Genomic DNA, 16,225 nt, shown 5'->3' with positions numbered 1-16,225 from the left:
ATAAGATGGTGTAGTGCTAGAGGCACTCTTGTGGTCAGACACCCTGTGATGACTTTTGACTAGCATTATTTTAACTGACTTTAGTGTGTTATTTTACCCTAGCCTGAATGTACGATGTCCTGCATATGCCTTGCTTCTCTTACAAGTTTCTTTCTTGTAATCTTGCAGTCTTACATTGGAAGCTGTCACGGAGTAGACAGCCTTGCCAAGAACAGAACGTGTGGGATGTGCATTTGAAAGCGTGAGAGGGAGAGAGAGTTGTGGAATGTACTTTTTGGTCTCAAAGTGCAATGTTGTGGGCAGTGATGCACACATGTGCTCGGTGTTGTACATTGAGTGATGAAGTGTGTGAATCTATAAGCAGTTGTGCACAATTGTGCATTGTGTTGTACATTGATGAGGATTATGAAGTTCTTACTATTGGCTTTGACATGGCCTCATGTCATCCTTTTTCCTGACTTTGCCATGCTTCAGCTTTTCTGCATGCACAGCAGTGCTTGCAAGTTGTTTGGGTTATTCACGTTCAAGGATTGTTTTTTGTTTAATGTACTCTGAAAGGCTTTGTGAGCTTCGTCAAGATAAAGGCTGGAACATGCGAGATTTGGAGAAGGGGACGTGAGAACTCCTTCCTGCCGTGGGAATGCTTGCTTGGAACCTGGCCAGTTCTGGTAAGATTCCTCTGTCCCGGGGAGAGGTCTTTCCCAAACCTTCTAGTGTGTTTAAAGCTGAGGGTCGCTGACTCAGAAATCGGGAGTTTTAGAATCTGAGTGGGGACGGACGCGTCTACCTCGGAGCATGGAACTCTGGTTGCTGAGGCTCTCAATCACGGCTGTTTAACTTCCCCAGTCAGGTGTGGGTTGAGATGCAATGTTTGCACCAGGTGAAGTATTGAGTTTTGGTTATTGCCATTGTGATGTTTGGCCAGTGGCTTTGATCATTTGATTTATTTTCTTTGTGATGTGTGAGTGAGTCAAGGTGCACCTCCAAAGTAATCATTTGATGTGTATATATATATATATATATATATATCTTTCTGATCTCTTGCAGGACGTCTAGTATATTTGCTAGAGTTTTATTTCATATTATTTGCTGCTTGTTAATTCATCAGTATTATTCATGCTTTATATTTACCAAGTGTGTTATTATTGCTTGCATATAAACATAGATATATCTCTTTGTGTATTTAAATCTTGTGCATTTGGCATCTGGGAAAGCCTTTCTGTTAGAGAGAATTGTGTAAAATAAAACCCTAAGCCTTTTCTAAAAGAGAGAGTCCTTGCATTTTGTAAAATAAAACCCTTTTCGAAAGTTTTGGTTTGTTTTGTGTTAAAGTCCTTTGCTGCGCCGGGTGTTGAGCCATCGTGTGGGAGCTGTATTATCTGATAGGCACAAGCAAGACAGGTGGGGAAGGCAGTGCCTCTCCTGCTCACCCGGCTGAATTTAGAGTGTGCTACAGCCTAAAGTTGCCTTTTTCCCAAAGGCGAAGCTTAATCCATGGTATTTAGGTGGTGTGAGTCTTAGATTTTCCAACAAGCACTGTAGTGCACCGAAATCAACACAAGCATTTTCAAAGACAATGGGTCTAGTGTTGGCAGCCAACCCTTTCCTTTGCAATGCTTATTTACTTTTTGTACAACTTTTTAGTTGGTGGAGCTGTTATAGATCTCACAGACATATGGGGGGAGTAAGGAGAAGAAAGCTGCAAGTACCTTTGCCATACTAGGAACATTTTTCCAACTCACAAGCACTCTCCTGTGCATCATCAAATCTACCCCGACCACCTGAAAAAGCATTATAGAAACAGCACAGCTCAAAAAGCTGCTTCTTCATGCAGCATTTTCACAATGTCTTCTCCAGGATGAATGAGAATTGCAGGCAACAATATATTAATGGTAAAACTTTCTAGGTCACAAAAAGCAAAATATACTTTGATGAAGTGATGAGCCCAAAATAGTTGTTTTCATCACCTATTTGTCCATATCTGCTCCTGTGTCTAGTTTTGCGCCTCCATAATTCGAGCTACTTCAAGACGTTCACATGCAAAGGACTTCATGATGGACTGATTGTGTTAATATTGACATGGCCAAATATATATTTCTGAGAGTTTTGCAACCTGTCACTGTTTTTTGATGGGTAGTACTCATTTCCTGCACACGTTGAGCTACTTCTTGTGCTCTCTGTTGCAAAGCACTAATTTAACACCTGCTTTGCATGTTCTTTTTAATTTCAATAATTTATTAAACCTGTAAGGGTGCCATAACAGGATTCCCGTTCAAAATGGAAGGGTCTTTGCTATGTACCCAGTGGCTCTCTTTATTTCTCAGTTTATTAGCCTAAATGTCTTATTATGCCGGCCCACACACCTGAAATCCTTCCCTTCCTACTCTGACAGAATTTAGAGACCTCACACCATATCATGTTTCTTATTTTGCATTATCTGCAGGGCCTAGTGGTTGCCCTGAACCTCAGCGTTGGCACTCCAGGAGCTCTGCCTCTGAGTTACTCAGTCATGTGAGCAGGCACAAAACTAAATAAACTCAGAGTTGCAAACCCAAACCAAGCATTATGGCTTCTTTTTTAGTGTTCTTAGGAGGTTTGGTCAACATCCTGAGCAAACACCATGGATAGGACAGGTAAGACCCATGTGAAAGATGACATCCACTGTCAGACCCAAAAGGGCTTCCCAGAACTGGAGTTTCAGCATTTATTAGTGAATGTGTGCTACCACACCAATGCCATGTGAAGCTACACCACTGCATTTTCTCACCAAAGCAGCCAACTCACATGACTGCAGGATGAGAAAAAGTCTTTCCATAGTGGGTACAACACAAAATGAATGCTTGAAAATGAATCAGCCACTAGTAGTCGCTTAGGCCACATTCCAGTCAATTATTTATAAGCCAGACTAGTATCCTCTATATGCAATCAGTGTTGGCTGTGCTCCAGTAGGACCAGTCAGCGCGACCTGCCAGGCGACATCCTGTTTGAATGAAGCACAAGCAAACGAAGACTGGTTTTAGATTTGTTGCACCTCACCAGGGAGGTTTACATTAGATCCAATGACACAGTGAGCACAGTACCAAGGTCTGGTCATACTCATCACACATAGGGCATCACAATAAAACAGGAAAAGGTGATGAGTGGAATGCTTGAAAAGTCTAAGCCGCTGGCAGTCACCCAGATCCAAATTCCAGTTGATCATTCAAACCCAGTTTTCCACATCAGACAGGGCCTAGCCATATGCAAATCAGCCATGGCCCTGCTCCAATAGGAACAGACTGGTTCAGACTGCCAGGCCAGGTACCATCAATGAAAAAACACAAGCACCCCCAGACCAGTCAAACTAATTAGGCCTCTCAGGCAGGTTGCATATTGTATTGAAGATCTTTTTTAGCTTCTAATACCCTATTGAAGCCAAAAGGTGCTCTAATCTGTATCAAGTTCCTATTTGGCATTTCGGAATGTATGGATGAGAAGATACACTTATGTCGTATATAAGGAGGAGGTGCAGGGTTAGGAGCCTGAGGCTCAGAGATGGGTGTGGCCTATTTCCATTACAGTCTTAATTAGGTCAGAATATGCAGTGCGAGCCAGCAAAAGTCTTCCTTTGGCCTTTCTTGGCTTGGAGTTTTCTGCAAATCATGCTCTACAGTGCCATTTTTAGGCATTTAATTGACAGCTGTGCAGAACAATTCACTAATTCCAATGGGCATCTTATGGTAAGCCATCTTTGAGGTTAGTGTGCATGCGGGATGCATATTTGAGCATTGGCATGCAATTAAGTAAACACCTGTTTATAAGTCACAATTTTTAAAGTGCAAGCTTTTCAGCCTTTGCGATAACTGGGCTCCATTGTTAATCCTCTGAAGACAAAGCATGAGCAAAGCCAATAGGTAGAGCTTTAAAAAAAAATCAAAATAAACAATATTGGCAACCTCATGCCCTTGGAATTCTGAAAAGTGGAAGTACCTAAGGCAATTACCAGTGGTCCTTCAAGTCAGACAAAGAGCTTTTTGGCCTCAGTACCCAAGTAAGTCTCTTTGCCATTTAAAGTGCCAATGCCTTGGCATACTACCCACTACCATTGGTACTTAAAATATTATGTGATTACCCACATTTCCATGGTATTTGAAAGTAACATCACGGTCATTGCCCCTGCCTGGATGTCCATCCCTTCCGCCACAGCCCTGCTCTGCAGTGTGAGGTTGCCTTGAGGAGGGGATTTGCTCCATGAGAAACACTGCTGTGCTCTGTGCATATAACTAACAGTACCGTTTCCCATGTCAGAACAGAACCATCCCATCTTCTGGCAGATCACCCCTCTCCCAATCTGGCACCCTCCTACCCCCACCAAAAAATCTCATTACAGAGAATATGTGTGCCCAAGCGGTGTGGTGCCATAACTAATCTGGTGCCACCAGCCCCAATAATGCATCACATTATTGAGTGAAGGGTTACAGGCACCTACGTTCCTGTGACATTGTAGTACCAGAAGCACTCCCATGTATTGGGACCACGTATTGACCTTTGACTATGATTGTTTTAATTGAATTTACATGTTTTATTTTCACTTTGCACTTGAATTTTATGTCTCCTTGTAGCTTCAGAGTGGAAGTGTAACAGCCTTGCCTTGAACAGAATGTGTGGGATATACGTTTGAAAGCAAGAGAAATAAATGTGTGTGATGTACTTCTCTGTCTCAGAGTTTAGTTTTATAGGCAGTGTTGCCCAAATGTGCATTGTTTTGGGCATTGGGAATTGAAGTGTGTAGTGCTATAGGCAGTTGGTGAACAAATGTGCATTGTGTTGCACATTGGGAGGTTTTATGAAGTTTTTCCTATTGACGTTGACATGCCCTTATGCCATCTTGAATACTGACTCTGTCTAGCTTGAACTTTGCGCAAACAAGCTGGCCCCCAGATCATCCACGTTGTTTAGGCTATACATGTTCAAGAGTGTTTTCTGTACTTTTGGAGATTTTTTCTGTACTTTTGAAGATGTTTTCTACTTTCTCAAGCTTCGCTAAGATAAGGGGCTGGAACGTGTTGGAGCGCAGAAGAATACATGCTAACTTCTGTGCCTTTGGAATGCTTTTGGGACTTTGGCCAACTGCAGTAAAATCCTTGGCGCAGAGGAGGTCTTCCCGAAAACTTCTAGTGCATTGAAATTATAAAACAGGAGTTTGTTGACTTGGAAAGCGGGATTTTGGACCTAAAAGGACGCGTCTTGTTCAGTGTAGGAATTCCCAGCTTGCTGAGTCTCTTGGCCCCGACTGTGAATCCCTTAGTCTGGAGTGGGCTAAGATGAAGTTATTGCAGCCGGTGATGTATTTTCTTTGATTATTGGCATTGTGATGTGCGAGTGTGTCTGTGTGCACATTCAAGTCTCCAGAGGTTATAATCATCTGATGTATTTAATGTAAATATCTTTATATCTTTTCGTGGTTTCCTTTGGTTCCTTGTATCTGATTACTTGCATTCAACAGTGTTTATTTCTTGCAGAGGATGTCCAGTATCATTATCTGCTCGTATTTTATTCAATGTATTTTATTCCATGCATTTAATATTTGCATTTGCTTACTTTTAAGTGTGTTATCATTGCTTGTACATATGAAGGTATATACATTTATTTGTTGTTTAATTTAACATCTGGGAAAGCCTTTCTGTTGTAGAGTGTTGCCAAAAAACAAAACATGCTTTATTCTGAAAACTGTCTTTTGATGTGCCTCATTTTATGAGAGTGAAATCCCTTTCCAGGTATTTTCTTTTTTCGCCCTGTGTGTGCCTTAGTGTGGGAGAGCTAAATTTTCTCTTATTTGGGAGTGCGAAGCAAGACAGACATGGATCAGGAAATGGCTGGGTGGGGCGGCCATAAGCAGCCAACCTCCTGCCACAGCCATCTCCTCTCCCCTGAATCCCAGTGGCAGAACAGTGTAAGGGACATTGCCCATCTCCGGTAGAGAATGGGGACAGCAGAGGGCTAAGATGACAGGCCTGTTCGGACACTCACACCCCATCAAAACATTCAGAGTCAGTGACTCTGAGCACAGGTGAAGAGCCACCACAAGGCCACAGAAGAACTGACAATGCAGATGTGTCTGTACGAGTGTCAGAGCATTCCTTAGGGTAGCCGGCGAAGGGCAGGTATTAAGATTAAAGTGACCATCTCTGTCCAGGTCTTTATGGACACTGTTTCAGCTGTGGACTTCTGTGTGCTAGCCTAATGACCTCTGAGTTTTGCTTTCATTGAACTAATTAGACTAACACAGCAGAATTAAATGCTTTGTTGTGAAATGTTCAGGACTGCATATATTGTCTGCCATGAGGACATCTTCCTAGTTACCATGGAAGAACATGGGCTGCTGGAATGGAATGACGGGAACAATACATGAAAATAATTGGTAAGAGATAGCACTGGATTCAAGGAAAGCTGGGAGTGGGTGCAGGTGGGGAGAAAAGAAAAGCAGAGAGGGAAAGTTAAAGCATGGTGTGAGAGCAGCAAGTAGAGCAAAAAAAGAACATAAATACACATTGACAAAGGCAAAGTAAGAGTGCTGAGGTACAATGACTTAGAACAAGGGACAGAGATATCTATGATTACTTTACCTTGCCATGCCAAAACTTAAAGGGAATAGTAATGGGACACCATAACCTTCCCCAAAACGCCATGGGATTGATTGAGAGCTCATCCAAGCGATGGGAAACCATTACAAATACATTTGAGCCAATGTCTGAACAGGTCAGGGCAGCCGCTCCCTCTTCAGCACTTCTTATATTCAATTTTTAAAGTTTTGGTTACATGAGCTCTCCCATACATCAAAACCCATCTTTGGTAAGGCCTCAAAACAGCAGAGTATACCAGGGAACTCTTGGGCTCCAATTTGTTTGCCTTGTGTTACTGTAGTTTCCACTTCCTCTCACACTATGGAAACAAGAATACTTCAGGATATCTCCCCTTAACTGTTGACTATGTAGCAACCTCACTTGCAAAGAGAGGCACTTTTTAAAACAAGAAAATATAAACAAAATGTACGAAAAACATGTTTTTTATTCAACTTAGACCACCATTTTAAGAGGATTCTACTTCTTCCATTATCATACTCAGTATAGCCAGAAACATGGCAAACTCCTGGTAGGTAATCTTCTTGTCACCATCCATGTCCATCATTTTCATAACTTCTTCCACTGCATTCTCGTCTTTCCCTGAGGCCTGCAGAAGAGGAGGGGTGGCAACAATCAGTAGGAAGTTCTATGCAATTGAAGTACAATACATTCTTGAAGCATGTCCTACTCCTTCACTGAAAGCAAGGATTGGAAGATGTGCCCTCACCCTCAGACATCAATATATTCAGGGCACAGAGAAGTCCTGCCCCTGGTATTAGTTGTGACCTGGCAGGACAGCCCCTAAAATGGGAGGAGTTCAATAGCACTGATTGCTCAATCCCCATACCCTGGCAGATTCTGAGGACGCATTTCAAATCTCTTAGTTGATTTACCCACTCTGCCTTCTAGGTGGTTGCTCTTTCGAGGCAACTAAAAATTGCTCCATCGAGCAGTTCGACTCTTTTTCTCGTAGGCAAGGACCAAGCCTGAAGCTCTGTTCCCGGGGTTGCAGCTGTCAGTCAGAAGCAGCCTTAAAGGAGAACCTGCTCAGCTGAAGCAGACAAGAGCACTGCACTGAGTGTATTGAAGCTTTCCGAATCCCTCACTAGAGAGAGTAAGAGCCTCAAAGACAACATGAAGGTGGATTAATCCTGAACTACGGGCATTACCTGGGAAGCTTGCATTCCTGCATAAGAACCAGTTTTGTTAATTAAGTGGACCCCTCTCCCCTTTTAGTTTCCTTGGTTTCTCATAACCTCCATGAGCCCTCGCCTCACCAAAGTGCACCAGTCGAAAGTTCCAAGACATTCCATACAACTCATGCTGAATCTGCTGGGGCCGTGGCGAGGTCCAGCAACAAGCCTGTGCTGCGCCAATACAAGATCAGTGGTGGAAGTACATATCCCGCTCTAGATAGTGAAGACTATACCACAATGTTGCTTATTTGAACACTCAGTTTGGATGGATGGTGCCCATATATCCTTGAGAAAGGATTTCTCTACTTTTAGGACTGACTCAGGAGTAAATGCCTTGGAATGGTATTTTAGCCGGGCTTTTCTTCCTACTTCCTTCTTTCTGTGAATTTGCACATATGCTCAGGGTGTCTACAGCACATGTGGTTTCCAAAGACACTCCTAATGGGGAAATTTAGGACCTGACCCTTGGGCTGCTCTGTAGGCATGGTAAAAGAGCTAGATGTTGAATGTTATTTCTAAAGGAGACCATGGTCATTTCTGTCCAGCTGTGATGCGTAACATCTGTACAATTCTTAAACCACAAGGGATGTTGGTAGATGCAATTCATCTTCATGATGAAATTCGGGTTGAAGTAGTGCTTCATGTTGAAAAGGAGAGCATTAGGCGGGGGACCAAGCACAAGATAATCTCTACAGTGACACCGGTACCAACACCATCAGCCTAATTCTTTCAAGGAATCCTTTTTTCTAAAGTTTGTATACACAATCGTCCTGGGTAGACAGTGGAGAGGCCAATACAGCATCACTAAATTGGCAAAGAGTGGCATAAAATCCCAAAGGCAGCACTAAACCTAGGACATTAAGAGGACCCAGTGGGCATCTGCCTGGTGGATGATTACAAGAAGCTTTGGGTGAAAAAAAAGTACAAATTGGTTGTAAATGTCGCATCTATGAAAAGGGGTAATAAACGTCCTACTATAGCCAATCTTCATTCCAGAATGTACTCACACATAAAGATGGGAACTCAGTCTTCACAAGAAGCTGCAACTGGGCCTGGTTGAGTTCGCCACTCTTGCCATCTGCTCCAGAGTATTTTTTGAAGGTCTCGAGCATGATCTCACAGTGCTTTTCCAGAGTCATTATAACTGGTGCTTCGATCTGTAAGGAAAGTAGTACCACAGTCAGTGTTTAGTCTTTAAAATGGCGAATAGTGTCTTTATCAAGCAGTAATGAACCACAGACCATTAACGGGGAACTACCTACAGTCCCCTCTCATCCTCTGGTCCAGCCCAAAATATAACTCTATAACTCCTCTTGATGCCTGGTGCGCTCCAAATAGGCCTTGCCTAAAATGTAATTACTTCGCTGAAAATGACATATTGCGTGTTACGTGAAATTTCATTAAGTTTTGCTGGAAGGAGACTGGTATGCACAAAAAATATACTAGCAGGGTTTTCTGCATGACCAAGTTTCCCGTCTGGATCATACAAGACTGGTTTGTTTAAAAAGTCACGCAAGACACAGACAATCCTCTCATTAATTTAAATCGTTATTTTGCAAATTTTGCATTGGAAATTAAAGCAAAAAGAGAATTAGGCATTTTTGTTTCCCTAGGGTAAAAGACAGCTTCTGCCTACGTCTGTTTGTCAGTGTCAAGCAAAGTCCTTTCGTTTTATTTCCTGTACGATATGGTTCTTCATGTGGGCTTCTCCGAAGCAGTAGCGGCTCGTCCATAAAGGCAGAAGGGCCCCACCCACCTACCTTTTTTGCAGATATGAAGAGTGTCTGTCAGTCTGAGCAAAGATCAATCTGACAGACATTCTTCAAGTCAGGTCAGGTCAGGCAGCCAGGCACTTTACATGTGGTAAATGTGCTGGTGCCTGGCTGCCTGAGCTGAAATTTGCAGAGCTGAAGATGTCACAGCCCTGTGGGCGCGACCTCCTTAGTGTCATGTTAAGGATTTGGGGGGCCCTGGGCAAGACATATTTTAGGGGCTCCTGTAGGCACAAAAACAGTTGAAATATGTCTTTCCTGGGACCCCCAAAACCCTTAAGATGACACAGGGTATAGAGGCAGAGACAAAGTTAGAGGTAGGCAGATAGAGAGAGGATTAGATAGAGAAATAGATTAGACAGAGGTCAAAGAGAGAAAGATCACTTTCCCAGGGGCCCCTTTGGAGGATGGGGGCCCCTGTGCAATTTCCCACTTTACCCGTGTCTTAAAATGTCTCTGGACTGCCTTAGCCCAGTAAAGAGCTTGGAGGTTCTTACCCTCATGTCGAGGGGGTGCATCACAGCAATATTCAGACCTGGTCTGTTTAATTTTCAGCCCTGAAGTGCCCAGGGCCAACTGTCCATCATTGACTCCTCGTCACAGAGTTGGGTGGGGGAGAGCAATCTTGCTGACCCCATCGCACTCTGTGACAAGTAAAGGACTGTTGCCTTCATTCATTGGCTGAACCATAACAAGATCAGTCAATGATGAGACGGCAGTCCTAATTCTCCAGGACCCACCAAGCGTTCCCTCTCACGACCAGAGATCACCGCTCCAGGCAATTTTTTTTTAAATGTTAGGTGCATGCATGTATGGGGGGAGTGTGTGTGTGTGTGTGCGTGTGTGCGTGGGGGGGGGGTGTGCACGTGTGTGTATATATATAGATATATATATGAGTGAGTGGGCATGCAAGCGGGTTTGAGTATGTCTGTGCAGGTGTGGCCCACCTGTCAACCTGCTTGAATTACCAGCCACTGAGTTAAACATGAAACATGCCCACGACACAAAACACAAGATTACATTTGGATAAAAATGTCATGTGCAAAATCGATCTTTCACCGACAATCTGTAGTTCCATCTCATCTGCCTCCTCCTAGATTTACTGTCTTTGTGTGATCTTGCTCTCTCCATTGTTAAGTCTGACTGAGTGGATCACATTTCTGCTGTTTGACACAACCCACTCTCCCACAGCACCTACTGCAGATCAGACGTCAGTACACCAGATGCAATGCCTCCAAGTTGAGTTTCTTCAAGGTGGACCAGATGAGTAACATTTGGTTTAGCAACATCAACTGGAATATGGATACGTTGGAAAGGGTTTTGGAAGAGACGTATGCAAGCAAGCTCTTGTCCTGGGAGTGTTGTGCTGTTAATTCTGTATTCCAAGTTCCTTCCAGGAATAGATAGCACTGTGCTGCTTAAATCTCAGCGTTAGAGACCAGAGAGAGCTGTGAGCTGCTGGTGGTTGGTTATCCTGGAGCCAGTGGTCCTCTGCTCCTGGGGCTGCAGTAAAGTCAGGTTTCAAACTAATGTGAATCAGTGTGGATTCTTAAGGGTCCTTCAACCCTGATGGTGGTAATACAGTTAGAGTCGTGAGCGGTCCATTGTAGAGGTGGCACGTCCTGCCTTGTTAATTTCTTTTGAGGTCTCTCAATACCAGGATCGACATTGATGGGTGTGCCCAAAAAAATCAATAAAATACTGAGCAACTAGTTATGAAGTCATCCCTTGTTCAAAGTTCTTAGGTTTATATGATAGCGACAAGACACAGATACGCAGTAGAATGGAAGCAGCCCCTCCCCCATTTTCAGGAGGGGACAGAGATCCCCCAGCTGGTGGGTGCAGTGTGTAACTAAAACTATCTGTGGGGAATGCCTTGAGGCCATGAGAACTCTGTGCCCTCTTTCTATGGGTTGTCTTGGGGGGGGGGGCACACAAAGTGGGCGCCACTTCCAGAAGCTGTGTTTGCCATTGAGCCTTCATCTGTTATACGGCATGGGCACAGCAGCAAATGTTCACTGTGTTTTCAGGGATCACGTCCCCATTTAACACAGGGATTGTCTCCTTGGGGTTGCTCCAGCATACTTTTTAACCTGGCACAGTCCATGTTAAAGAAAGGTCTGTCCAATAATTTGCGGACTCTTCTGTAACATTACAGTGCCCCAGAAGCACACGCTACAGGCACAATGTCCCGTTGCATCCCCAGGGCAGACAGTACAACAAACGTTTCTCTCCAAGAAACCCCTCAAACACTAGCACTATGGAAGATCACATCCCTATACAATCCTTTGGAGCTCAACTGGAAAAGGGTCCCCCATCACCCTGGCTGTCCATTATCTGCAACTGTTCTAAAGCAAGAATTATAAAGCAGTCTTTTGCTTGCCAGCTATGTTGACCCTGTAGCAGAAAAAAATAATCAAATAAATGAATTGACATGTTCTTAATACATTGTTGACTGGGGGTTCTATATTATTATATGGACATATTGCCTAATTTTTTAAACAGATAGGTGTAGGAAGTTCTGTTGTAGTTTATAGGTTTTCTCCCTGTACCTTCCTCACACATGTGAAATAGTCAGGGTCCCTCTACTGTCGTTTATTGACCCTGTAGCATTCCCAATTGTTATATGGTGAAATAGTTATGTTAAAATGATGCTAAAAGGTAGAAATTAAATATTTACAAAATCAAATGCCCACACACACGCCTATCCCAATACTGGTGGTGAAGGCTTCCTAACTAATCAAAAGATGTGTAATATTTCCAGGAGCTTAAGTGTACATTTTACAATACCTACCTGGACTACCCAACGCTTTATTTAAAAAAGACCCAGCATTCTGGTCTGTGCACTTAACCTCGCTGTTTGCATACACACTAGAGAACGGCTCCATTCCAGATTCATGGCTAGGAAGTGTCCTGCAACCAATACATAAATCAGGAGCTCGTTTTGATCCTTCCAACTACAGATTAATTGCTCCTATTGATGTTGAGGCTAAAATCTACGCAACTAATCTGCTGAAAGATCTAGAGGACTGGGTCAATCACACAAAACTGACCCCTAACACGCAAACAGGTTTTCGAGCAGGGATGGGCACCCTAACAAACTTATCAGCTGACATGCTCTTGGCCAACCAAGCAATAGTTAATTCAAAAATGTTGTATACCTGCTTTGTAGACCTCAAAGCAGCCTTTGATAAGGTCCCTAGATCCTTGCTATGGGCTAAAATGAAGTCTTGGGGAGCCCCAACGAAACTGTTAGACGCAATCATTAATCTATACTGGGTCCATATAAAAATGGGGGATGGTCAAAGTTTAACTAATAAAATCTCGACCGTAAATGGCTTAAAACAGGGGTGTGTTTTGGCCTCCAGCTTTTTCAACATCTACACAGCCGACCTAGACAATAACCTTCGCCTAGCACAAGGGGACCCCCCAAAACTTGGCAATGTTCGAACAACAAGCCTGCAATATGCTGACAACATAGTGCTGCTATCTCAAAACACCCAGAGGTCTACAGCGCTTGATAAATCAATTAGCACTATATACAGCTTCAGTTCAACTAATCATAAATTTACAGAAAACCAAGGTTATGTGTTTTTCAAACTCACATAAAAAACAACCAAAATGTACCTGGACGATAAACAGTGACCCCCTGGACCAGGTGGGAACAAACAAATATTTGTGGGACTATTAGATCAACGCCTCAGTTTCAAGCAACATGTAGAACTAGGGAAAGTCAAAGCAAAACAGCTATTATTCGCATTTAAAATTTAGCAAAAAAAACGGAGCGATATTTCAACGACACATCTATTAACAGTCGTGGCGGCAACATTTTTGCCATCAATCACATATGGTTCTGATCTTCTAAACACAAAGGATGCAACAATTCTAAATACTGCTCAAACGAGCCTCTTTAAGAATCTATTGTTAATTCCGCGCCATATTCCACAAGCCTTCATCAGACTGGAATTCGAGTAAAAAAGTTTTGACGGATTTTTACAGAAAAAAACAGACAGAAAACAAAGTGTTTTTTTGTCTGCATTTATTTTTAAAGTGGATAAATACAGAAAAATCTGCTTCTTTTAAGGTGCTCTGTGCTGTCTTTCAAGAATTATAGGCCAACAGCTGAGCAGAAGGGCAGCAGAGGAAATTAGAAAAACAGGATTACAATTCATTAAATAATGCCACGTGTCAACATACATTTGTAGTATAATGCTAATATTTACTAGTGGAGTTTTGTTATATAATATTTGTCAGCTGAAATTGCTAAAACAAACTGACATCAAAGTATGAGTGCGCGTCTATCAGTTAAATAAATATGGAAATGTACAGTTTTACAACTTAATTTATCCACAAAATAAATATGGATAAATACAGATAAAGTTGTCAAAAAAATAATTGTGGATAAATACAGACAGAAATGCAAAAAGAATAACTACCATTAAACCCGGAGCCCTACTTCTAATTGGAACCTTTGAGGTCTGTTCTGTCCCAGTCTTAAATTGCTGCCTCTTTAAGATTTAACAAGCAGCGTCCCTCCATTTCTCCAGTCTTAAAGTGCTGCATCTTAAAGATATAACAAGCAGCGTCCCTCCATTTCCTGCATCTCAAAGATTTAACAAGCAGCGTCCCTCCATTTCCTGCATCTTAAAGATTTAACAAGCAGCGTCCCTCCATTTCCCCAGTCTTAAAGTGCTGCATCTTAAAGATTTAACAAGCAGCGTCCCTCCATTTCCCCAGTCTTGAAGTGCTGCATCTTAAAGATTTAACTAGCAGCGTCCCTCCATTTCCCCAGTTTTAAAGTGCTGCATCTTAAAGATTTAACAAGCAGCGTCCCTCCATTTCCTGCATCTTAAAGATTTAACAAGCAGCGTCCCCCCATTTCTCCAGTCTTAAAGTGCTGCATCTTAAAGATATAACAAGCAGCGTCCCTCCATTTCCTGCATCTCAAAGATTTAACAAGCAGCGTCCCTCCATTTCCTGCATCTTAAAGATTTAACAAGCAGCGTCCCTCCATTTCCCCAGTCTTAAAGTGCTGCATCTTAAAGATTTAACAAGCAGCGTCCCTCCATTTCCCCAGTCTTGAAGTGCTGCATCTTAAAGATTTAACTAGCAGCGTCCCTCCATTTCCCCAGTTTTAAAGTGCTGCATCTTAAAGATTTAACAAGCAGCGTCCCTCCATTTCCCCAGTCTTAAAGTGCTGCATCTTAAAGATTTAACAAGCAGCGTCCCTCCATTTCCCCAGTCTTAAAGTGCTGCATCTTAAAGATTTAACAAGCAGCGTCCCTCCATATCCCCAGTCTTAAAGTGCTGCATCTTAAAGATTTAACATATAGTGTCCCTCCATTTGCCCAAAGCCGGAGGCAGAAAGAAAGCAGCTCTTTGGGTGCTGATTAATGTGTTAAAATGTCAAATGCCGCTGGTGCCGATACCAAAAACGTCAGATGGATCAAATGCTTTGTTGGTTTTTGCCAGCACCCACTCATCTTCAGGAATCACCCAAAGAAAACACTCTAAAGCCAGGCCTGGAAGAAAGAGAGGTTCACGCTCACAGGGGCCTTTGCAAGGCGGGGAAGCCGAGCGAGGGCCCATTTTGGCCATGTCTCTGCATGGCATGAGGGGAGCCCAGAATGCCGGCTCCTGCCAGCCCACGGCGTCTGCGGTGCCCTCGTGCTCTTCCCGCCTTCAGCAGGTTTGTTCCGGAATGAGGATGCCGCGCACTGATTGTAAATACTGGTTCGAATCTCATTCCATATTCCCGCCACAGATACGGGTATAAGCCAGTCTTATGTGAATTCTGGCCATAAACAGCATTTCCCGCCACAAGGCGCCCCCCACGCACCCAGCCTCCTTGTAATGGGCGCCAAGCAGAGAGTCCTGACAACTGCGCATGGACCTTACCTCACCCACGAGCCGGAGGAAGAAGGCGCAGGCGGCTGGCACTGGAAGGAGGTAAATTGCGATGTCCTGCAGGACTATTTAAAGCCCTCCCAGCCCCTCCCTTTTTACTCCAGGCAAAAGTGGCCCTGCCTGTTTGAAACCGAACATGTTTGAACAAACAGTAAAAATAAAAACTACACATTTCAATGACCTCTTAGTCATCTCACATTGTTTTTGGAATGTGTGGGCAGTTTTTCGACCTATCCGTTATCACCCGAGGATGGAATTTCTCGTCCACGCCTTAAAAGACAAAGAGCAGAACGTGGGTGTGCTGTGGGACGTTTGCTTGCTTTTGTGGTACTTACTAGTTCTGTTTGCTTATCAAAGAAATGCATTGATCTCTTCTTCTCTGGGAGTAACGACCCCCCTCTGTGATGGACAGATGGAATCCTTCCGTGCACCCCCCCCCCCCTACAGTGCCTGGCCTCCAGTCACGAGGGAGAGCCTTGGGCGGGTATTTGGTTTCAGACTGAAGGCCGGCCGGTGTCCTGAAATCCTATAGAAGAAAACCATCTTCTTACCTTAAATACGGTTAGCATGACTTCTGGGACTGTAGGGCTAATTTTATAATGGGACAAAGAAGACTACAACTCCCAGAATGCAATAAAAAAGCTTGGACCACCAATCCCACACCCCATCCCACACCACCACCCACCCCATCCCGCACAACCACCCATCCCGCACAACCACCCATCCCACACCACCACCCATCCCACAC

The 16,225-nt window shown here is 43.5% G+C and overlaps 1 protein-coding gene across 1 annotated transcript; it reads right to left on the bottom strand.

Moving 5' to 3' along the window:
- Positions 1–7,029: 7,029 nt before the first annotated feature.
- Positions 7,030–15,531, bottom strand: LOC146772825 (protein S100-A4-like). Its single transcript, XM_085637359.1, has 3 exons — positions 15,469–15,531; positions 8,806–8,955; positions 7,030–7,209 (listed from the first exon to the last, which is right to left on the bottom strand). The coding sequence occupies exons 2-3, from the start codon at positions 8,935–8,937 to the stop codon at positions 7,069–7,071; spliced, it is 273 nt and encodes a 90-aa protein (XP_085493485.1). The 5' UTR covers positions 8,938–8,955; positions 15,469–15,531; the 3' UTR covers positions 7,030–7,068.
- Positions 15,532–16,225: the final 694 nt, after the last annotated feature.

The sequence above is a fragment of the Triturus cristatus genome, chromosome 12 (genome assembly GCF_964204655.1).
Source record: "Triturus cristatus chromosome 12, aTriCri1.1, whole genome shotgun sequence".
Classification (NCBI taxonomy): Eukaryota; Metazoa; Chordata; class Amphibia; order Caudata; family Salamandridae; genus Triturus; species Triturus cristatus.
The sequence above is the reverse complement of the archived record's forward strand: the minus strand, read 5'-3'. Positions and strand labels throughout refer to the sequence as shown.

Excerpts from the sequence above, each read along its gene's own strand:
- LOC146772825 (XM_085637359.1), bottom strand. The coding sequence starts at position 8,937 with ATGACTCTGGAAAAGCACTGTGAGATCATGCTCGAGACCTTCAAAAAA. Across the intron at positions 7,210-8,805 it reads CTGAGTTCCCATCTTTATGT|GCCTCAGGGAAAGACGAGAA; the intron begins GTGAGTACATTC and ends CCTCTTCTGCAG.